The 23468-nt window shown below is 44.7% G+C and overlaps 1 protein-coding gene across 2 annotated transcripts in view; it reads left to right on the forward strand.

Annotated features, from left to right (window-relative positions):
- DDX11 (DEAD/H-box helicase 11) overlaps positions 1-23468 on the forward strand; it is a 151306-nt gene that overhangs the window by 104232 nt on the left and 23606 nt on the right. The window contains exons 16-19 of one of the 2 annotated variants that reach the window (XM_040345244.1): positions 4141-4261; positions 5656-5787; positions 11125-11237; positions 20274-20346. In XM_040345244.1, coding sequence (XP_040201178.1) covers positions 4141-4261; positions 5656-5787; positions 11125-11237; positions 20274-20346 — 439 coding nt within the window. The remainder of the gene's footprint in view (positions 1-4140; positions 4262-5655; positions 5788-11124; positions 11238-20273; positions 20347-23468) is intronic. The other variant, XM_040345245.1, reaches the window with a different exon arrangement.

Consider the following 23468-nt stretch of genomic DNA (forward strand, 5'->3'; position numbering starts at 1 on the left):
GTCCTATGACAAAATCATGAAAACCAACAACTGTTGTTGATCTATAGCAGGGGTCCTCAAACTTTTTAAACAGGGGGCCGGTTCACTGTCCCTCAGACCGTTAGAGGGCCGGACTATAAAAAAACTATGAACAATTTCTTATGCACACTGCACATATATGTTTTTGAAGTGAAAAAAACAAAATGGGAACAAATACAACCCTCCCCCTTCATCATTATAAGCCCCCCCCCTCACAATCATTAATTGCAAACCGATCATGATCATTGCAAGCCCCCCCACCTCACCATCATCCCCTCATTGCAAGCCCCCCCTCGCCATCATCATTGTAAGCCCCTCATTGCAACCCCCCCCCCCACAATTATTAATTGCAAGCCGATCAAGAACATTGCAAGCTCCCCAATCATCATTACATCATCATCATCAGCCCCCCCCCCCCACCATCATCATCATTACATCATCAGCCCCATCATCACCATCATTAATTACATCACCATCAGCCCACCTCACCATCATCAGCCCCCCCCCCCCCCCCACCATCATCATCATTACAAAATCATCAGCCCCACCATCATCATCATTAAAAATTCACGCGGGCCGTAGTTTGAGGACCCCTGGTTTAAACCCCCCCCCCCCCACCACCATCATTATCGTAAGCCAGGCCCCCCCCCCCCCTTCATCATCATTAAAAAATCATCCGCTCCCCTCACCATCATAAGCCAGGCCCCCCCCCCCCCCACCATCATCATTAAAAACCCATCAGCTCCCCTCACCATTGCAAGCCAGCCCCCACCATCATCATTAAAAAATCTTTAGCTCCCCTCACCATCGCAAGCCAGCCCCCCCACCCCCATCATCATCATCATTATTAAAATAATCTTAAGCTCCCCTCACAATCGCAAGCCAGCCAGCCACCCCCCACCATCATCATCATTATTAAAATAATCTTTAGCTCCCCTCACAATCCAGCCACCATCATCATCCTTATTAAAATAATCTTTAGCGCCCCTCACAATCCAGCCACCCCCCCCCCCCCCCCCACCATCATCATCATCATCATCATCAATAAAATAATCTTTAGCTCCTCTCACAATATAGCCACCCCCCATCATCATCATCATCATTAAAAATAAACTTTAGCTCCCCTCACAATCGCAAGCCAGCCCCCCCCCCCCCCATTGTAAGCACTTCACAGCCTCCTTACTGTTTTGTGCTGTGTCAGTCTGGCTGTCACGATGCTCCCCCACTGTAACAGTTCCGGCGCGCTGTGTTAAATGTCCCGCCCTCCTCCTCCTCCTAGACCAGCTTGTGTGACAGACAGCACACTGGCTCTATCACACAAGCTAGTCTTCTAGGAGGAGGAGGGCGGGACATTTAACACAGCGCGCCGGAACTGTTAACGCTGTGTTTCACGGAGATCTCCGTGACACAGCAGGATTGCTGTGTAACCGGCCGGCATTGCCTGTCAGGGACGGGCGGGCCGGATTAAAGTCCTCCGCGGGCCGCATGTGGCCCGCGGGCCGTAGTTTGAGGACCCCTGATCTATAGCATGGAGGCCCCAATGTGTTTTAACTCTAAAGAGTCTTCATCGGGGAACAAACAACATGTTGAATTCTACAATGTGAACAAGAATCGCAAACCGAGAATCATCAAAATAAAAAGGTAAAAAAATAAAAATAAAGAGATTTTCCTAAATCTACTAGCAACAAGCACATATGAGACTGGAACTTCCCATCCAGGTTCACCACACAGCATTTAAAGTGGAGTTCCACCCATAAATATAACATTACATCAGTAGTTTTAAAAAAATGTCATTAGTCCTTTACGAAAAATTTTTTTTTTTTTTAGATGCCTTCAAAGTGTTGTTGCTAGGCAGAATAGTTAATCTTCCCACTTCCTGCACCTAGGTGCTTAATGCTTCCTAACCTACACCGCACAGACTCCTGGGAATGTAGTGGGTGTAACTTTTTCAGGAGTCTGTGCACTCCCCAGTCTCAAAGAATCATGTGACTTGGACAGCACAGGTGCTGAAACCTGATCTGACACTGCTTGTGCAGCACTGAGCATGTGCGAGATCTGCAAGGCTGAAATCCAGGAAGTCATACAGTCTGGCTTCATGATGCCCACACTTAAGATGGCATCAGTCAATTTCTATTTTATAAAGTGTCTAAATGCTGTAACAACCTAACAAAACGGACCTTAGTTTACAGACTAACTTTACTAAAATACATTAAGCTTGTGTATTACAGGGGTATTTATATTTAGAAAGTGAAATTGTGGCCGGAACTCCGCTTTAATGAATAAATACAAGGGATGCAAAGAACAGCAGAGCAAGTGATGTATACAACTCAAAAAACAGATAAAATCCCTTACATTGAAGTTAAGAGGAAAAGGAAATTATGCGGACTGTCATTACTGAGTCCAAACTGGCAAAAAATTTAGGATCCGAAAGTGATGGTGCCTACCATAAGAGTAGAGCAACCCACTGAAACTTCACACTAGGATGAAAAAATGGTATATAAAAAAATTTAATTATCCAATATAAAAGTTGTGTGGAAAAGGGGGAGGAAACATAACCAAAGCATTTACCCGTACAGCACTGTGCAAGCTAAACATTATTTTTATTATATTGTTACATTTGGTGCCTAAAAAATCCCATCCAAACAACTTTTCCAAGAACATTCTATGCTATATGACCAAAAGCTTATGAACACCTGACCATCATATCTATATGAGATTGCTGGGCATTCAGTTCCAAAACCTGGACATTTCAAATTAAGTTGCTCCCCCTCCCCCCCACCTTAGCAGGTGTAACAGCCTTGCACTCTTCTGGAGTACGTCTGTGGGAAGCTATGGCCAATCGTCAAAAGTGTATTTATGAGGTCAGGTACTTACCTGGCTCGCAGTTGGCGTTCTGATTCATCCCAAAGGTGTTCAGTAGAGTTGAGTTCAGGGCAAGTACTACTGATACGCCGGCGTACTTTCAAATTTCCCGCGTCGTATCTTTAGTTTGAATCCTCAAACCAAGATACGACGGCATCTGGGTAAGATCCGACAGGCGTACGGCTTTGTACGCCTTCGGATCGCAGATGCAATACTTTGGCGTCCACTGGGTGGAGTTCGCGTCGGGTTTGCAAATGAGCTTTTTCCGACGATCCACGAACGTACGCGCGGTCGTCGCATTCTCTTACGTCGTCTCTAGTCGGCTTTTTCCAGCGTATAGTTAAAGCTGCTATTTTGTGGCGTATAGATAGACTTGCCATGTTAAAGTATGGCCGTCGTTCCCGCGTCAAATTTTTTATTTTTTTTGCCGTAAGTCACGTCTAAGTTAAAAAAAATGACGTCCTAGCGACGTCATTTAGCGCAATGCACGGCGGGAAATTTTGCGACGACGCATGCGCAGTTAATTCGGCGCGGGGACGCGCTTCATTTAAATGAAACCCGCCCCCAACCCGCCCAATTTGAAATCCGCCGCCAGAAATACACTACGCCGCCGTAACTTACGGCGCAAATTCTTTCTGGATTCGACTTTAAGCCAGGTAAGATACGGCGGCGTAGTGTATCTCTGATACGCTGCGCCTGTCTATTTGTATGTGAATCTGGCCCTACATATTTTTGGCTCTATAGTCTGTCTCCCCCAAGAACTATATAAGGGTAGATATTTATTCAACACAATCCAGCATCTGGACCTCTGTCTTTCTTGCTGAGTGAAATATTGGTACTATGTACTCCATGTGCGACAGTGGTAATAGGCCCAGCAGTCAAGTGGAGTGAGCCGCATGTTCCTCCAAGCAGTGAAATACCAGATATCTCTGGCATTGATTGGATTGCCAGTGGGGGCGAAGAAAAATAAAAATGTGCTGCTTGGGTTAAGGGGATTTAATGAAGTTTGTTGGTTTGTCCTGAATATGCAAATCACATTGTATCTGTAATAAAGGAAGGGCCCAATAATCGAAATTTTGAGCATTACTTGATTTTGTTCTGCCAACTGCTGTCACTTTTGCGTATCGGCCACTCCTAACTTGTAATTTGCATGGATGATATGCAGAGTGCAAGTTGTGATTGTGCTGCATTAGTGCATGAATATCTGCACTATTTTTACTATATTCTCTTCTAACATTTGTTCTTTTCTTTTCAATTCAGTTGTTTGGCTTCATGGAGAAATTTCAAGGCTTGGAAGTTGGCATTCCCATCAAAGAAAACCAAAAGCCAGGTGGCTTTCAGCAGTTTTTACAAAACCTTAACCAGAAGGGCCAGGCTGGAGGTGAGTTGTAGGGCCTGTGGCTGACTATAATTTTAGGCAAGATTAATAAGCAGTAGTCACTGAGAGTTACTGGCACATACCTTTAGGGCTCTTTCACACGTCCGTTCCGTTCGTCCGTTTTTTGGACATCCGTTAACGGACCGCAATGCTTCCCTATGGGTTAACGTCCGTTAGCGGATGAGCATCCGCTAACGTCCGTTAGCATCCGTCTGCGCTAAGTTCCGCTAAGTCCCCGCCGGATTTTAAATAAAAATCCGGCATGGGTTCCCCCCTCAGGAGCATACCGGGCCCTTAGGTCTGGTATGGGTTGTAAGGAGACCCCCCCTACGCCGAAAAAACGGCGTAGGGGGTCCCCCTACAATCCATACCAGACCCGTATCCAAAGCACGCTACCCGGCCGGCCAGGAAAGGAGTGGGGACGAGCGAGCGCCCCCCCCCCCTCCTGAGCCGTACCGGGCTGCATGCCCTCAACATGGGGGGGTTGGGTGCTCTGGGGCAGGGGGGGCGCACTGCGGCCCCCCCACCCCAGAGCACCCTGTCCCCATGTTGATGAGGACAGGGCCCCTTCCCGACAACCCTGGCCGTTGGTTGTCGGGGTATGCGGGCGGGAGGCTTATCGGAATCTGGGAGTCCCCTTTAATAAGGGGGCCCCCAGATACCGGCCCCCCACCCTAAGTGAATGGATATGGGGTACATCGTACCCCTACCCATTCACCTTGAGGCAAAAAGTTAAAGTTAATAAACACGACACAAGGGTTTTTAAAATAATTTATTAGTCTGCTCCGGAGGCCCCCCCTGTCTTCTTTATTAGCTCTTTCACCAGGGGGGGCTTCTTCTTTGACGTCTTCGGGTGGGGGGCGCTCTTCTTCGCCGCCGTCTGGTTCTCTTCCACCGCCGGGGGGGGGGGTTCGCTTTTATAAAAGCGCCCCCCCCCCCCCCGGCGGGTTTCCTCCGACTTCTTCGGCGGGGGGTGGTGTGCTTCTTCTTCCGCTATCCGGGGGGTCTTCTCCGCTCTCTGGGGGTCTTCTTCTATGTTCGCCGCTCTGCGCTGTTGACTCGGCGCACCCCGGTTCTTCCTCCCGCTGTCCGGTGCCTTCTCCTTCAGCGCTGAACGTCTTCTTCTTCTTCTTCTTCTTCTGTGCTGTGACGTCGTCTTCTTCTTTAACATTAGGCCAATGACCATGCAGTGATTTGCTACTGGCCTCACCACTGTAAACTCTTGAACTTTGAAATCTGGTTGTTGGGGTTCATACAAAATTTTGATCTTTGCATTTGGCCTGGACAGGCACCTGAGCTACAATGTACCATACACCAGTTACTATAATGTAGGTGGTATAATTACAATTAAATGTTGATTTAAATTGATTTATTTTATCTTTGTGTATTCATGCCAGCTGCAGAAATCCTAGATGAGCGCAGTGAGATCGGACAGCCTCGTATTGCGTCTCCACTCATGCAGATTGAAGGCTTGCTGTCTGCACTAACTAATGCTAACCAAGATGGGCGAGTTATAATACAGCTGCAAGGTACATCCTGCCTTTATATTACCTTTTAAAGAGGTTTTCCAAAGAAACTGACCAAACCCTCGGACAAGTGTAACACCAGGGCATCCAAACTACCTGCTGTTTTACCATTTCTATCTATACCAGTAGCCCTTTTATCACAATTTCTTTGCAGCGCTACCTAGTGTTGTATCTCAAACTGCAGATATTAGGATACTATGGGACTTTGTGTACGTCATTTTAATTTGACAGACTACAATCTGACGAAATCTGTAAATCACAGCTCGGAGGTGACTGATGTTGCTTTTAAAATGAATTGTAGAAGGAATTGTAGTTCTTAACAGATGTATAGAAATTGTCAATGCACCAGAGTCTTGACAAGAAAGTAGACTGGACAGGAGCATTAGACACCGGTAATTAAAAGAACAGCAGGCCAGCCAAGGATAGCCGCTCCTACTACCAGCATGCCTTCGTTTTTTTGCAAATCTCATAGGAGGGCAGATGCCTTTCATCTCTGCTGTGTAAAACAGTAAGGGCCAGATTCACAAAGGACTTACGACGGCGTATCGCCATGTACGCCGTCGTAAGTCTGAATGTGAGGCGTCGTATCTCGGCGCCTGATTCAAAGAATCAGATACGCCAGAATTTGTCTAAGATACGACTGACGTAAATCTCTTACGCCATCGTATCTTAGGTGCCTATTTACGCTGGCCGCTAGGGGCACTTCCGTATATTTCCGCGTCGAATTTGCAAATGAGCTAGATACGCCGATTCACGAACGTACTTGCGCCCAGCGTATTAATATACGCTGTTTACGTAAGGCGTAACTTTACCCCTCATAAAGCAGGGGTAAGTCATGTTAAGGTATGGACGTCGGAACAGCGTCGTATTTTACGTAGTTTGCGTAAGTCATACGTGAATGGGAATGGGCGTAGGTTACGTTCACGTCGACTAAGCATTGAGCCGGCGTAACTTAGGGAGAAAATTCGACGTGATACTGAGAATGTGCGCGCATGCGCCGTTCGTTAGGCGCGTCATTTACGTGGGGTCACGATTAATTTCCATACAACACGCCCCCTACCAGCCTACTTTGAATTACGCGGGCTTACGCCGGCCCATTTACGCTACGCCGCAGCAACTTACGGAGCAAGTGCTTTGTGAATACTGCACTTGCCTGTCTAAGTTGCGGCGGCGTAGCGTAAATAGGATACGCTACACCCGCACAAAGATGCGCCCACATATACGTGAATCTGGCCCTAAGTAATTTTGAAATGTTTTTTTTTTTTTTTTTGCATGCTTTGATTTTTTTTTTTCTTCAATCAAGACTCTTCACTACATCGCTGCTGGATCTTTGCCTCTGTGATTGCTGCTATCTGGCCCAGTCATCTTCAGTCTGGCATTTAGAGTACTGTCTCTAAATCTGTTGAGAAAAGTCTGACCTTTTTTGCTAGATACTTTTATTCTCTTCAATCAAAAATGCTACTAAATCACTGCTGAGCTGTTCTCTATAAGCAGCAATCAGGATCGGCTTTTCCTCTACTTGATTTTACAGTTCTATACCAGAACCCCACTGGACTAGACATTGCAGGGGATGCTCAGAAGTGACCTTCAGACACTGGATTCTCTGTGTGGTGCTTTTCAGACTACATCCAGACAGGTCCAGAGCTATTTGCATTCCCTCAACCTTGCTCTGTCTCTGAAGACTAAAGCTGGACAAAGATAGATTGAAATTCAGCCAGTTCAGCAGAGACTGGCTGAATTGGGAGCTGTGTGTGGCCCCCACTTGTTTGACAGAAGTACATTTTTAGACTTCTGTAGAACAGACACACTAGAAAACTTTTGTCTGCTGTAGCTACTGATTAGTGTATTCTAACAGCAGCGGTAGGCGCTGTCAGAATAGTGTCCCAACAAGGGGGGGATTATTCCATCCATCTCATGTTACTTAATGAGTTGGCCAGTAATGCTGAATGCAGGAAGTTGCCTCATTTACTTGGGTCCTAGGTGCAATTTTTCCCGGTCACTGGCAGTTTAACTGCAGAAGGGGTCAATCTTGTGTCACTTGATGCTAATGATACTGGACGGCCTGTCAAGGGTGCACATTGCGTGCTCTTTCCCACCATACAACATGGATGAAGCATCCCCTGGCTATTGCTTCTGCTTGCAAGGGCAACATGGAACTTTGATTAGTTCCTGCTACCCACCTTGGTTACCTCCACCTATCTGACTCTTGCCTGCTGTCCAGATTTTATGAGTATTTGAGGCCATGCTTCATACCATTCCTTACCGCCACACATTTGCAACATGTCTAGACACAGGGGCTGAGTCCCCAGACAAGCCTTCCTCTATATTAGGTGAGCCCCCACTTTCCAGAGTCAGGAGATACAGTACAGACCAAAAGTTTGGACACACCTTCTCATTCAAAGAGTTTTCTTTATTTTCATGACTATGAAAATTGTAGATTCACACTGAAGGCATCAAAACTATGAAGTAACACATGTGGAATTATACATAACAAAAAAGTGTGAAACAACTGAAAATATATTTCATATTCTAGGTTCTTCATAGTAGCCACCTTTTGCTTTGATTACTGCTTGGCACACTCTTGGCATTCTCTTGATGAGTTTCAAGAGGTAGTCACCTGGCGCAGCACCCCATCACTCTCCTTCTTGGTCAAATAGCCCTTACACAGCCTGGAGGTGTGTTTGGGGTCATTGTCCTGTTGAAAAATAAATGATGGTCCAACTAAACGCAAACCGGATGGAATAGCATGCCGCTGCAAGATGCTGTGGTAGCCATGCTGGTTCAGTATGCCTTCAATTTTGATGAAATCCCCAACAGTGTCACCAGCAAAGCACCCCCACACCATCACACCTCCTCCTCCATGCTTCACGGTGGGAACCAGGCATGTAGAGTCCACCCGTTCACCTTTTCTGCGTCGCACAAAGACACGGGGGTTGGAACCAAAGATCTCAAGTTTGGACTCATCAGACCAAAGCACAGATTTCCACTGGTCTAATGTCTATTCCTTGTGTTCTTTAGCCCAAACAAGTCTCTTCTGCTTGTTGCCTTTCTTTAGCAGTGGTTTCCTAGCAGATATTCTACCATGAAGGCCTGATTCACACAGTCTCCTCTTAACAGTTCTAAAGATGTGTCTGCTGCAAAAGGTGGCCACTTTGAAGAACCTAGAATATGAAATCTATTTTCAGTTGTTTCACACTTTTTTGTTATGTATAATTCCACATGTGTTAATTCATAGTTTTGAAGCCTTCAGTGTGAATCTACAATTTTCATAGTCATGAAAATAAAGAAAACTCTTTGAATGAGAAGGTGTGTCCAAACTTTTGGTCTGTACTGTATATGTTAACCTTTCCAGATGCTTGTACAGCTTGCATTCCTGACAACTGGGTGCAGGAGTTTGTATCCCAAGGCTGAAAACTGGAGTTCCAACCTTCCTGTGTCACCGCACTGATTAGCAGATCTTCATCAGACCCCCTTGCATCTTCTGGATTAAAGTGATTGTAAACAGTCACCTTGCAAAACAACCCATTCAGTTTAAAATTGAAATGAAAAGCAAACGTTTGTGTATAGATACAAAAAAATAACACCTATAAATACCTTACCCCCCTTTTTTATAAGTGATTACATTCCCTCTGTTCTCAGCTGCATAAGAGCTAGGGGGAGGAGAAGCAGCACACTGATCTTCCCAGTGAAAGGCTGTGCAGGGGAGGCGTGTTAGGACAAGTCTAATCATTGGAGGAAAGCAGCTGGGGTTCCCAGCACGCCTAGAGAACTAACCACTGTGTGTTCTCCTACATAGTGTGGTCCGGGCGACTGGCAGGAACACCAGGGATTTCACACAAAGGAAGCAAAATGAGAACCGTATACATTTTGTCATACAATTACATGGTACAGCAAAGGCATATCGGGAATACTGGGGTAAACAAACACTTTGAGGTTTCATTGCCCCAGTTTATGTTGTAGAATGGATTCAGGGGTTTTGCTATAATCTGCTGAATGTTCCCAAGCTTAAAGAAGGCATTTAGCCCATTCTGGATCTCAAAGCTCTCAATGTCTTCATTCGGGTCTAGAAATTCCACATTGGACCTAGTTAAATCTATTACTGGTGCCCTTTTCCAAGGGGACTTTCTGACTTCTGTTGACATGAAAAGATGATTGTAACGGACACCACCGTTTACGACCTTCCATCCCATCCACGACAGCTTATCGACACTCCAACCAACAGGACCCGATCCATAAGAATTCCCCCCAGACAGGAGACACACAGCTCTGTGCTTCTGGTTTCAAATGTAATGACCAACTTTAATGGTTTCTTTCAGTCTTATATACAGTACAAGGCATTAAAGGAACAATCAACTCCCCACCCACACACTAAGGCTAATTACTAACCATTCTAGACTGGTCGGCGCCGGCCTATAATTATCATGTCTAATCACTGCACATTCCTTCATTAACAGCATAACAAACAAAACCCCATCACACACTGAGTTCCCTAGGCAGACGTTCCGTCTCCGCATACAGCTTGACACCTATTCACACCTCTGAGCATTACTAGGCTTTAGACAGTGTTATCACACATAAACAGTATTTAGCGTGCATAATTAGAGTTCTGGGAGCAGACCTGGATTAACACCTGTCCGTTACAACACCTTTACACAAGGACAATGAAATGTCTTCCAGGCCCTGACTCAATTAGCATGTCACTAGTCAGGGCTAATCATAGAATGAGTCACCACATTGAATAGCCAACAACTTTTTAACATTTTATTTGGGCCCCTTTATTACCAGTTTGTGGTCTTGCCCTTCAGCTTCTTGTATGCACCCTGGGTACTTATCCAGATGATGGCCACAAATAGACAGGTAGAAGGAAACATTTCCCTAGTTCCTATTCTTCTTGGTATTCATCACATAGACAGGTAGAGAGGGAGATTGTTCGTCACTTTCTATTCTGCCTAATACTGTACCCATCAGATAGAACAGAAAGCGAGGGAATTCTCTCCTCTGTCTGATGCCCATCAAATAAGAAGAGGGGAGAATTCTCTCACTTTCTGTTCTGCCTGATACCCATCAAATAAACAGAGATAGATGAACTTCCTGTTTTTCCTGAAACCTATCAAATAGGAAGTAAGCAAAACGTGTCCTATATGGACCAGTAGTGAAGTGTTGACAGGGGTTGTAACCCTTCCGCATTCTATCCAAAAAAAAAAGGTTAATGGCTTAATTTTGCTGTCAGTGGGAAATCTTGTGCTACTGGTAGGTTTTACAGAATGGATCCTTTTTGTCTGATGGCAGGTATGTAAACAGAATAACTTTAGGTGATGGAAAATGCGTTTGTCTCTGCAGGTACTGTGGCACAGAGCAGCCTGAAATTTCTCATGCTAAACCCTGCTGTGCATTTTGCTGAGGTCCTAAAGGAGTGTCGTTCTATCATCATCGCTGGAGGCACCATGCAGCCGGTGAGAGAGGAACCTTGTCCTGCATCATCTCTGCCTTTCACTTAAATGTTACTGTCATTATAGTGCTTCTCTTTAGAATGGGGAAGGCCGTTTATATTTCATAGAGACTGTATAGAAGACTACAGGACATAAACAAGAAAACATGATATACGGTAGTTTGGTCAGCTGCTGATCTCTCTTGGAAACTCCACTGGGCAGATCTCTTTCCGTAGATCTGTTGCTGCCCACCTATAACATTTGATTTGCACAGCAACCTTGAGATGTTCTCTTTCCTTCTTTGCACCTTTCATAATGTGAAGTTGTCCTGCTTATTTCTCTATAAAAAGCTGTCATGGACAGAGTGCAGTAAGTTCTGTATAAAGTGTAATGGGAAGGGGAAAACTGCGGCTCCAGGTGAGTGCACTGTGCAATCGTTGTCCTCTCAGAACCAAATGGGTGCCGGCAATGCAAGAAGCAAAACTTGAAGAGGAGATATGGACAGCCGCACTCCAGAAAAACCTTAGAAGTAGACGATTAATGATAAAAGGAAAGAAGCACTACAGAACACAGCAAGCAGTGGGGTATATAGCTGACGCGTTTCGCACTAGGGTTCAGTGCTTGGTCATAGCTATGACTAAGCACTGAACTGAACCACTGACAAGGGTTCTTAAAATAATCAGCTTTTATTCATGTAAAACTTTTATCCCAAAAGGGAAGAAAAAAAATGTTAGCTGGAGCTCAGCTTCAATCTAAATATGCTAGTACATATAACATTCCCCTCCCCCAAACTGACAATGGTGCTGTTCAGATGTGCCCCATGTGCTCCTTCATCCAGATTGCGGGGGCACTATAATACAGTAGATGTGTTACTGGCCAGACTAGATAAAGAAAAGAGGGGGGAAAAGGCCAACATAAAAGAAAACCCATCTAAAGATTGGTAAGTTGCAATATAATACATTTTTGGTTTAGGGTTTAATACCATTTTAAGAATGTAGATTCAGATTGCTACAAATGCCTATGCCTGATAGGTTTTCTTTAATGCACAGTGTATGGGCTCTTCATTGCAATCTTTTTGGCAGATAAAATAGTTCTGCCTATGTTTTTCATCTTTTTGCTAAGCTGAACTTGCCCCATTTTCTGAATACTAAAAAAAGTCCCAGTGTACAGAAGGGAGGAATTAATTTCCTATCCACATCACACAGCACCTGATGAGCCTGATTGTGGCGGCTTCTGGTACAGTCACAGTCAATCAGCCATACATTCACTGAAAAGGCTGCAAATGCCACATTCAAATTACCTAAAATGTCAGTCGGCTTCCAGGGGATTACACAGCGATAGGATCAGGAAGGTGGGGTGGTGTCTCCAGGGAGAGGGCCACATAATCCCTAAATTATGATACATTTTAGAACTCTCAATAGGCCAGATAAGAATTTCTGAACAGCTGGAGTTCTGTCTGGGTGGACAATCTGTAGTGCTCGGTGCTAAACACTCCAAGAACCCCGCTAAGCACCGTTGTTATGTAAACTGACCGCACAAAATAACGCTGATGTAATTACAGAAAAGCTTAATCTGTTTGGTGCAAAAAACCCAGTTATTGGCGTCCTCGTGGCTCAGGACACACCTAGAAGAATGGACACAGTCCTCTCATCTTAAGTTACTATTACGATAGATTCAGTAAGAGTTAGGCCGGCTTATCAGTAGATAAGCCGACCTAACTCCGAATCTACGCCGACTTATGTTTAAGCGTATGCTCAAACAGAGATACGCTTAAACATATCTAAGATACGACGGCTTGCGCTGTCCTATGTTAGGTTGCAATATTTCGGGTGGCCGCTAGGTGGCGCTTCCATTGCGGTCGGCGTAGAATATGTAAATGAGTAGATACGCTGATTCACGAACGTACGCCCGGCCGACGCAGTACTTTTACGCCATTTACGTTAGAGATAGGCCGCCTAAAGTTAGAGCTTAGCCCTACATGGAATAGTAATGTTAAGTATGGCCGCCGTTCCCGCGTCGAAATTCAAAATGTTTACGTTGTTTGCGTAAGTCGTCCGTGAATCGGGATTTACGTCGTTTACGTCCACGTCAAAATCAATAGGCCCGAGCGGCGTACTTAGCCGCAATGCACACTGGGAAATGTAGGCGCATGCGCAGTAAAAAAAACGTCAAAAACGTAAGGTCAAGCCTTATTGGCATAAAACACGCCCCCCTTACACACATTTGAATTCGGCGCCGCTACGCCCCTGTAACATAGCAGGCAAGTACATTGTGAATCATGTACTTGCCTCGCTAACTTACGGCGGCGTAGCCTAAATGCCTTAAGCTACGCCGCCGCAAAGTTGCAGCAAGGTATGTGAATCTAGGCATTTGTCGCCAAAAAATAAGTTATAAACATAAGTGGGAGGCATACTTGAAGCCTTAAACTTTTTCAGTTTATAGTCCTGTACTGCTCCGTGTTCTGCTGAGTAAGTAACTGATTTTATGCAAGAAATGCCTTAAAAGTCTAATGACCTTTTGCATGGAAGTGACAACTGACGAGGGACCCAAGTAGGTTTAAAATAACAGCAGTTTCAAAAAATATACAGTAAAACTTTGGATTGTGAGCATACTTCGTTCCAGAAACATGCTTAAAATTCCAAAGCACTTGTATATCAAAGCAAATTTCCCCATAAGATATAATGGAAACTCAAAAGATTCGTTCCACAACTATTTATTCATAGGTTCTTCAGTTTATAGTCCATAGAAAAGGATTATAGCAATGTGATTGGTTGAGTAACCATAACATGTCCATCAACAAATGGAAGCTTCCACAAGGGGATTGAAGAAAAATTCAGCAGCATCTACAAGAGTATAAAAGAGAAGAGGCGCCTCTAAGTGTAGCAATATTTTGCTAAATGTTGTACCTTCATTACCACTTCCAGGCCGCCGCATGTACATTTACGTCGGCAGAATGGCACGTACAGGCACATTGGCGTACCTGTACGTCCCTGCCTAGACGTGGGTCTGGGGTTCGATCGGGACCCCCCCCCCCCCCCCTACATGCAGCAGTCGGATTCCCGCGGGGAACGATCCGGGACGACGGCGCGGCTATTCGTTTATAGCCGCTCCATCGCGATCGCTCCCCGGAGCTGAAGAACGGGGAGAGCCGTATGTAAACATGGCTTCCCCGTGCTTCACTGTGGCGGCGGCATCGATCGAGTGATCCCTTTTATAGGAAGACTCGATCGATGACATCAGTCCTACAGCCACACCCCCTACAGTTGTAAACACACACTAGGTGAACCCTAACTCCTACAGCGCCCCCTGTGGTTAACTCCCAAACTGCAACTGTCATTTTCACAATAAACAATGCAATTTAAATGCATTTTTTGCTGTGAAAATGACAATGGTCCCAAAAATATGTCAAAATTGTCCGAAGTGTCCGCCATAATGTCGCAGTCACAAATAAAATCGCTGATCGCCGCCATTAGTAGTAAAAAAAAAAAAATAATTAATAAAAATGCAATAAAAATATCCCCTATTTTGTAAACGCTATAAATTTTTCAAAAAACACTTATTACCAAAAATATGTAGAAGAATACGTATCGGCCTAAACTGAGGAAAACAATACATTTTATATATATTTTTGGATATTTATTATAGCAAAAAGTAAAAAATATTCAGTTTTTTTCAAAATTGTCGCTCTATTTTTGTTTATAGCGCAAAAAATAAAAACCGCAGAGGTGATCAAATACCACCAAAAGAAAGCTCTATTTGTGGGGAAAAAAGGACGCCAATTTTGTTTGGGAGCCACGTCGCAGGACCGCGCAATTGTCTGTTCAAGCAATGCAGTGCCGAATTGTAAAAAACCCCTTGGGTCATTTAGCAGCATATTGGTCCGGTCCTTAAGTGGTTTAATGTAACCATATTACTACAGTTACAGGCGCCTCTTTTCTCTTTTATACTCAGTTGTGACATGAAGCTACTCTTGTATCGAGATATCGCTTGTATATCAAGTCAAAATGTATTAAAAAATGTTGCTTGTCTTGCAAAACGCTCTCAAACCAAGGTTTATTCTAGGTGGCATACCTGTAGGCCATTTGCGGTACCCCTGAAGCCTGGCAAAAAAGAAATTCCATGTTCTTGTTCTAAAGGCCTGACTTGTTGTCTGGACACTCCATACATTGGGCGCGCTTGCTTCCAGCATCACAAGAAGCTGTACAGTGCTACCCCCCCCCCCCCCCCCAGCACTTAACTCAGCATTGCTGCAACATTGGGAAAGGGAGCATGCTCCAATTAGATGTTAAAGGGGTTATATAGGTATTTTTCTTTACAACCCTTTAAGCTTTCATTGGAGGAACACAGTCTGTGACCTGTGACCTCTGGATGTAGTTCCTGCCTTTAGTTGGTTGGACACTAGGCAAAATCAAAGGTACAATTCCACCTAGTGACTGTACCTCAACACATACTGAGCAAACACTGTCCTTAGCAGATAAGACATCAGCTATCCTGGATCAAGACTGAAACTAAAGAATCTTATATCAATAGCTGCCATTGGAGCCATATCGGGAACACAAATCTGGCTATATAATATATATACCTACAATAGTATATACAGTACACGTTGATAAAAATGACATCAATCTTTAGGCTCCGTTCACACCTAGGCGGTTTTGGGCATTTTTGTGCTGCCTCAGCTCTAAAAACGCCCAACAAGACAAATCCCATTCATTTCAATGGCCCCTGTTCACATCTGAGCGTTCTGTCACCTGAAGCAAAACGCCCTTTGCTCAAAGTACAGGAGCTTTTTTTTTGGCAGATTACAGGTGTTTTAGGCCCCTTTCACATTGGGCAGTGGAGGTGCGGTGACGGTATAGCAGCGCTATTTTTAGCGCCGCTATACCGTCGTATTTACCGCGATATTCGTGCGCTAGCGGTGCGGTATTAACCCCCGCTAGCGGCTGAAAAAGGGTTAATACCGCCCGCAATGCGCCTCTGCAGAGGCGCATTGCGGGCGGTATTACCGCGGTTTCCCATTGATTTCAATGGGAAGGCGCGGTATAGGAGCGGTAAACAACCCCGCTCCTATACCGCTCCAAAGATGCGGCAAGCAGGACTTTTGGAGCGGTCCTGCTACCGCACCGCTTCAGTGTGAAAGCCTTCGGGCTTTCACATTGAAGCCTGCAGGGCATGATTTTTTCATGCGGTATAGCAGCGCTATTTTTAGCGTTGTACCGCATGAAAAATGCCTTAAAGTGGAAGTTCACCGGTACAATATACCTTTTCCCCTTAGATGGATGCTCGTTTTGTCTAGGGGAATCGGCTAGTGGTTTTAAAATATGAGCTGTACTTACGGTTTACGAGATGCATCCTCTCCGTCGCTTCCGGGTATGGGCTGCGGGACTGGGCGTTCCTATTTTGATTGACAGTCTTCCGAGAGGCTTCCGACGGTCGCATCCATCGCGTCACGATTTTCCGAAAGAAGCCGAACGTCGGTGCGCAGGCGCAGTATAGAGCCGCACCGACGTTCGGCTTCTTTCGGCTACGAGTGACGCGATGGATGCGACCGTCGGAAGCCTCTCAGAAGACTGTCAATCAAGAAGGAACGCCCGCTCCCGAAGACCCATACCCGGAAGCCGACAGAGAAGATGCATCTCGAAAACGGTAAGTACGGATCATATTTTAAAACAAATAGCCGATTCCCCTAGACAAAACGAGCATGAAGCTAAGGGGATTGTTTAAAAAAATATATTAATGGGTGAACTCCCGCTTTAATGTGAAAGGGGCCTTACTGCTTTTACACTGGTGACCTTTTAACCTTCAAACAGCCTGTACAAAAACGCTACAAATTTCTGCAAAATCGCCTGTAAAATAGCAATGCCTAGATGTGAACATAGCCTTATTGTACACAAAATTAAGATCATTATTGATGCATACAAAATTAAAAACACTTCATGGATGTGCACAAGGTCGATAGATTATATCCTCAACCTATCTCAAAAACATCCAGATTGGATTGCTGGCATGGGTGAGGAAAAAGGGTCAACATGTTTCACAGGACCTCTCAGACCTCATTCGTGTCCACATATAGTAACAGTACATGTTTTTCTGTTTCAATCATTTTTATTGGTATTTTTGAGAAAATGCAGATTAATTGAACACAGTGCAGAGCAGCAAACAATCCTCGCATGCTCTGAATCATACAACAAGAACTGGTACAAAACAAATGAGGGGAGGAGAGTATGGAATCATCAGGTGAAGAGCTTAGTAGACCGGTTAGGTCTTTAGTAAGGCCTCAGTGGAACATGTGGGTATAACAGAAGTAAACAAGAAAAGTAATCTTTGGGTTATGAGCACAGTGCATTACAGAGACATTATTAGGGGAAGACTGACCATTTGGGCACTCGGCATTGTCCGAGTGCCCCATGCCACTAGGGGGCCCCCATCAGGGTTGCCAGGCTCAGTAAAACCAGGGACAGTATGTAAAAATCCTGTGGTTTTTTTTTTTACATCTGTCCCTGATATGTCCAAAACCGACATGCTTTTGATGTGAAAATCCTGAGATTTTAGCTGCCCCGCCTCTGCACTGCCTCCTGGCGTGGTGGCCATCTGTAAGCCCGGGGGCCCCATAATCTTCTATTGCCCAGGGGCCCCATGAGTTGTCAGTCTACCCCTGGACATTATTATCCCTGAGAGGTGGCCGTCGGGATTATTGCCCTGTATATCAATATGAAGATGAATAAGAGTATGTGTTTTTAAAACTCAAAAACATCAAGATCATCCACATGAGATAGGGTAGTGCTGTATTCCAGTTCAAGCCCTGGGCGGCCTGTGGGCGAAGAGGACCAAAAGGGAAGCATACTATATATGTAGACTGTCTCAGATTAAAGAAGATCAAGCTGGTATTGTACAATGCTCGTGGCCTAATAAAAAAAAAGAAAAGGTAGAGCCCAGCAGAAACCCACCCCGTATCCTCGTGTTCAGATGATTGCTGGGAAATGTCCAACAAGGAATTTGATACAAATTAATATGCAGACAAACCTTAAACAAGGTCAGCACAACGTGAAGACGTGTACAGAGAAGAATATAGAAGAATGATAGTTTGTTTTTAATAAATGTTGGATAGAGTTATGACTGAATATATTCCCTGTTGTGTTTTTATTAGTCTGTGCCCCTGCTGGGGAGATAGTAGTGTGGGAAAGTCTAAAATTTTGACTTGCCTCCCCGATATTTTATTGGGGACACCTGCTCCAGTGGCCGACCATACATTTAAAAATGTTTCTTCTGCTCAACCAGTGGGGTGAACGAAAGAAAGTGAATTGATTCCCCCATGCACACATTTGAGGTGTATGGGGGAATCCCTTCTGCGGAGCTATTGTATTCTGAAAGAGGCTTCCCTGCCGTTAGAATCAGGACTGTCGGCTATAGCCGGCGGCACTGATTGAGTGAAAATTTTCCAACAGGTTAGTTAAACAGAAGTCGATCGAGAGACCTAACTTTTGTACAACCAGCCTGCCCATAGATGGATTGAAATTTGTGAGTTCCCGGCTGAATTTCCATCCTTCTTTGGCCCACTCTTGCATTAAAGAGATTTCTTCTTGCTTCCTGTTGTGTTTCTGGGACTGGTAGTAAGTAACACCTCCCCGATCTGACAGGCTGCAAAAGAAACTGATGAATTTTAGCCCTTTATCCAAATGTAAAGCCCCATACACACTATGGGCCAGATTCTTAAGCGAGATACGGCGGCGTATCTCCAGATACGCGGTCGTATCTCTGAGTTGCGCGGTCGTATCTATGCGCCTGATTCTTAGAATCAGTTACGCATAGATTTCCCGTAGATCCGACTGGCGTAACTGTGTTACACCGTCGTATCGTAAATGCATATTTACGCTGGCCGCTAGGTGGCGCTTCCACGTAGAGTATGCAAATTAGCTAGATACGCAAATTCACGAACGTACGCCCGGCCGACGCAGTACATTTACGCCGTTTACGTTAGGCTTTTCCCGGCGTATAGTTACACCTGCTATATGATGGCGTAAGTGCGGCGTACCAATGTTAAGTTTGGCCGTCGTTCCCGCAATAAAATTTGAACACTTTACGTTGTTTGCGTAACTCGTCCGTGAATGGGGCTGGACGTAATTTACGTTCACGTCAAAACCAATACGTCCTTGCGGCGTATTAGGAGCAATGCACACTGGAAAATTTCCACGGACGGCGCATGCGCCGTTCGTGAAAAACGTCAATCACGTCGGGTCACACAACATTTACATAAAACACGCCCCCCTGTTCCAAATTTTAATTAGGCGGGCTTACGCCGGCCGATTTACGCTACGCCACCGCAACTTACGGAGCAAGTGCTTTGAGAATACAGCACTTGCCCGTCTAAGTTGCAGAGGCGTAACGTAAATCAGATACGTTACGCCCGCACAAAGATACGCGATCGTACGTGAATCTGACCCTATCAGTTTTCCTGCAGGTTTTTCTCTTCAGGTTTACCAAAACCATCTAATATGAGGTCAAACCTTAAGAGTTTCAATTTGTATGCAATCAGGCAGACCCTTGTACTACATGGTTTTGGTAAACCTGAAGAGAAAAACCTGCAGGAAAACTGATAGTGTGTATGGGGCTTAAGAAATAAATGGTCATAAAATGCACGTTTAAGATTATCATTTGTATCTATATCTATAAAAATGCTAAAATTGACTGACTATAGTTTTTCCAAATTAGTTTAAAAGTAAGTTACGTTTTTTTTTTTTTTTTTTTCAATTTCAGTGTTAAATGATTTTTTATAAATTAAGTACTTTTAGCGTTTCTCACAATACACACAGAAAGATGAAATATTAAAACAAATGTATCACCATCCTGCTGAAGACACAATGACAGATCCCCACATGCTGTCTGGCTGGTGACAGATATGTCTGTACTCTGCTTTGTTTGTGTGTTTGTGTACTGCAGACAGGTTTCCTCTTGTCTTTTGTGACAGAACAACAATTAGCCAGTGACAACTTACAAATTGTTATTGAGTGCATCTTCCGTACATATACAGCTGTCACATGCGTCCCTGACTCTGTCTTATAGGTTTCGGATTTTAAGCAGCAGCTGTTGATATCAGCGGGACTTAGCCCAGACCGAATCGTGGAGTTCTCCTGCGGTGAGTCTGGGTCTTTCCATTTTTTTAGACAAACCTTCTATCAGGAGAGGTTTTGTATACGTATAGACATTAGATAAAAGTTGTGACAAACTCAGGGGGTAATGAGAAGGGCTGCATCTTTTAGAGATCAATATGGTTTTATTTACCGTATTTATCACGGTATAACGCGCTCCCGCGTATACCGCGCACCCCTAATGTTGCCCCCGAAATTCCTGTAAAAAAAAAAAAAAAAAGTTATATGATTTTATTACTTACAGTTTTGGTGTCTTCCCAGCGTCCATCGTCCGGTCCGGCGTCCGTCTGCGGCCTCGATGGTGTCCTCCCGGCTTCTCCAGCGCGCGCCTCACATCGAGTCCCCGCTTCCCGCGCTCAGTTCGAACGCCTCCGCCGACATATACCGAGTGCAGTACACTCTGGTACATTCGGCAAGGCTCGGCGTCGCTCGCGCTCACGCTCTGTGACGTTTATGCGTGAGCACGAGCGAAGCCGAGCCTGGCCGAATGTACCCGAGTGTACTGCACTCGGTATATGTCGGCGCAGGATTTCAAACTGAGCGCGGGAAGCGGCTATCGGCGTATATCGCGCACCCACGATTTTCCCCTTATTTTAAGGGGAAAATAGTGCGCGATATACGCCGATAAATACGGTAGGTAATATTTCCAAAAGCTGCTTTCTGAAGAATAGGAGATGTTTTTGTAGTAACGAACTGAGGAAATGGGGAAGAGAGCACCAGTTCTTTCAAGTTCAGCTTTGGCGAAGAACCACATTAAGCTACACTATATTGTCAAAAGTATTAGGACGCCTGCCTTTAATCACACATGAACTTTAGGCTGGATTCACACCAGTCAGGTGCAATTTCCAGCTCAGTTTCCCCTGCAAAGAGAAAAATCAGTTGTTCAGCATTTCATGTCAGTTTTTGATCAGTATCAGGTCAGGTTTACATCAGTATTTTATGCTGTTCCCAACGGAACACATCTGCCAATCAGATGCGTGCCCATAGAAGATAATGGGCCTGAATTCGCACCTGAGCCAGACTGCACTGCCTAGAAAACGCACACGTTTTTTGTGCAATGCACAGTGCGAATGCCCCGCAGATATGTGAACCAGCCTTATTAAAATGTTTAAAATTGTATTTTATGGTTTTATAATCATCCTACGGGGGTATCCCTATTGACAACAGGTAAACGTAGATGATGACCATTACCAATAAGGATGCCCTATAAATTATTTCGGATCTACTATGCCTATCATCTTCGTGTAAAGAAATAGGAATACAGGGAGGGACAGAACAAAGGAGAAAAAAACAAAAAAAAAACAACAACCCAAAAACCAAAAAAAAAAAAAAACCCCAATACCTATAATCTCTCTAACACAGCTACACAATGGTGTAATTCCCTTTAACCCAGATAGAGAACTCCGCTGATTTTAAAATGAATGTATTTTAAAATGTAATGCGAGATGGATGCGGTGTAAAATTGTGTTTTTTTTAAAAATTAAAATTTTTGATCACTTTTATTGCTGTCGCAAGGAATGTAAACATCCCTTGTGACAGTAATAGGTGGTCACAGGTACACTTTATGGAAGGATTGGGGGTCTAAAAGACCCCCAATTCCTCCTTTGCACTTCAAAGTATTCAGATCGCTGAAAATGGCGATTTTGAATACTGTGTATTTTTTTTAAGTAAACAGGAAGTGACGTTGTGACGTCGCTTTTGTGTTTTCACCGAAGAGACTGGATCGAAGCCATTCGCGGCTTTGTTCCAGGCTGCGGCTAGGCACTGGAGGCGGCGGATCGTAGATTGGGTCTCCCGGTGGGACGGGAGGCCTGGTAAGAGATGTCCCCTCCCGCTCGTCCGGGATAACAACCGAGCGGCTTTTGTTATCCCTGGAATGCCAATCGCCGGCTCTAAAAAATGATACTTGGATGATGCCTGCAGCTGCGGGCATCATCCCGGTATAACCCCTGAAAGCCGAGGACGCATATGTGCGTACGCTCAGCAGCAAGGGGATAATCGCACACCTCTCTATCAAAAATTGAAAGATTATTATACTGACTTAATTTATTTATTAAAAATGCATTCACTATATTACGTAACTGTGTTAGGGCCGGTTCAGACTGCTGTGTGGTGCAAAATCGCATGTGATTCGCACTGTACTGCAGTGGAAATCACATGCAATGTCTGTGCGATGCGATTTCAGCCATACAGATAGTATAGCTGAAATCGCATCACATTCGGACTAAACTTGCACATGACCCTTTTTTGGTCCACACCAAAATCGTATCGCATGGATGTTCACACCTATGCAATCCGATTTATGTCCAAAACTGACAGTTCGCAGTGCGATATGCAAGCTGAAATGGCGATGTCATAAACAATGTATTGACACTCCCAGCAGTTTGCATATGGCAGTGTGAACTAGCGTGCGAGTCGGGTGCGATGCGGGAACAAGCAGTGGATTCGCAGGGTTCCTGCATCGCAGTAGTGTGAACCGGCCCTAATAGTGTGAATCCTGTTTATACTTTTCCTAATGTCTTTTTTTGTTTTATGTTCTGATAACTAATAAAAAAAAATTAATGACAAAAAAAATTGAAAGATTTGCTTTGGACTGGGCTCAGGCGGTGTTTGTTAGCACAGTGAGTAGAAACTTGTACAGAGGCACATGCAGGTTGCCAGTCTCTCCTAAAAAGATTGCCTGACTTCTACGCTACACCAGTGGAATCAATGCTTGCCAGTGACCCTACACAAGTATGCAAAGTTCTTCAAAGTTCTTCAAAGTTATTCAAAGCGACTTCAAATATTAAAGAGAGGGGGCCAGATTCTCAAATAATTACGCCGGCGTATCAGCAGATACGCCGACGTAACTCCGAATCTAAGCCCGTCGTATGTTTAAGTGTATTCTCAAACTGAGATACACTTAAACATGCCTAAGATATGACGGCCAGCGCCGTTGTATCTTAGGCTGCAATATCTACGCTGACCGCTAGGTGGCGCTTCCATTGCGGTCGGCGTAGAATATGCAAATGACTAGTTACGCCGATTCACGAATGTACGCTTGCCCGTCGTAGTGATTGTACGTCGTTTCCGTAAGAGATACGCGGCGTAAAGATAAACATGCCCACTA

Source organism: Rana temporaria, chromosome 3, assembly GCF_905171775.1.
Source record: "Rana temporaria chromosome 3, aRanTem1.1, whole genome shotgun sequence".
Classification (NCBI taxonomy): Eukaryota; Metazoa; Chordata; class Amphibia; order Anura; family Ranidae; genus Rana; species Rana temporaria.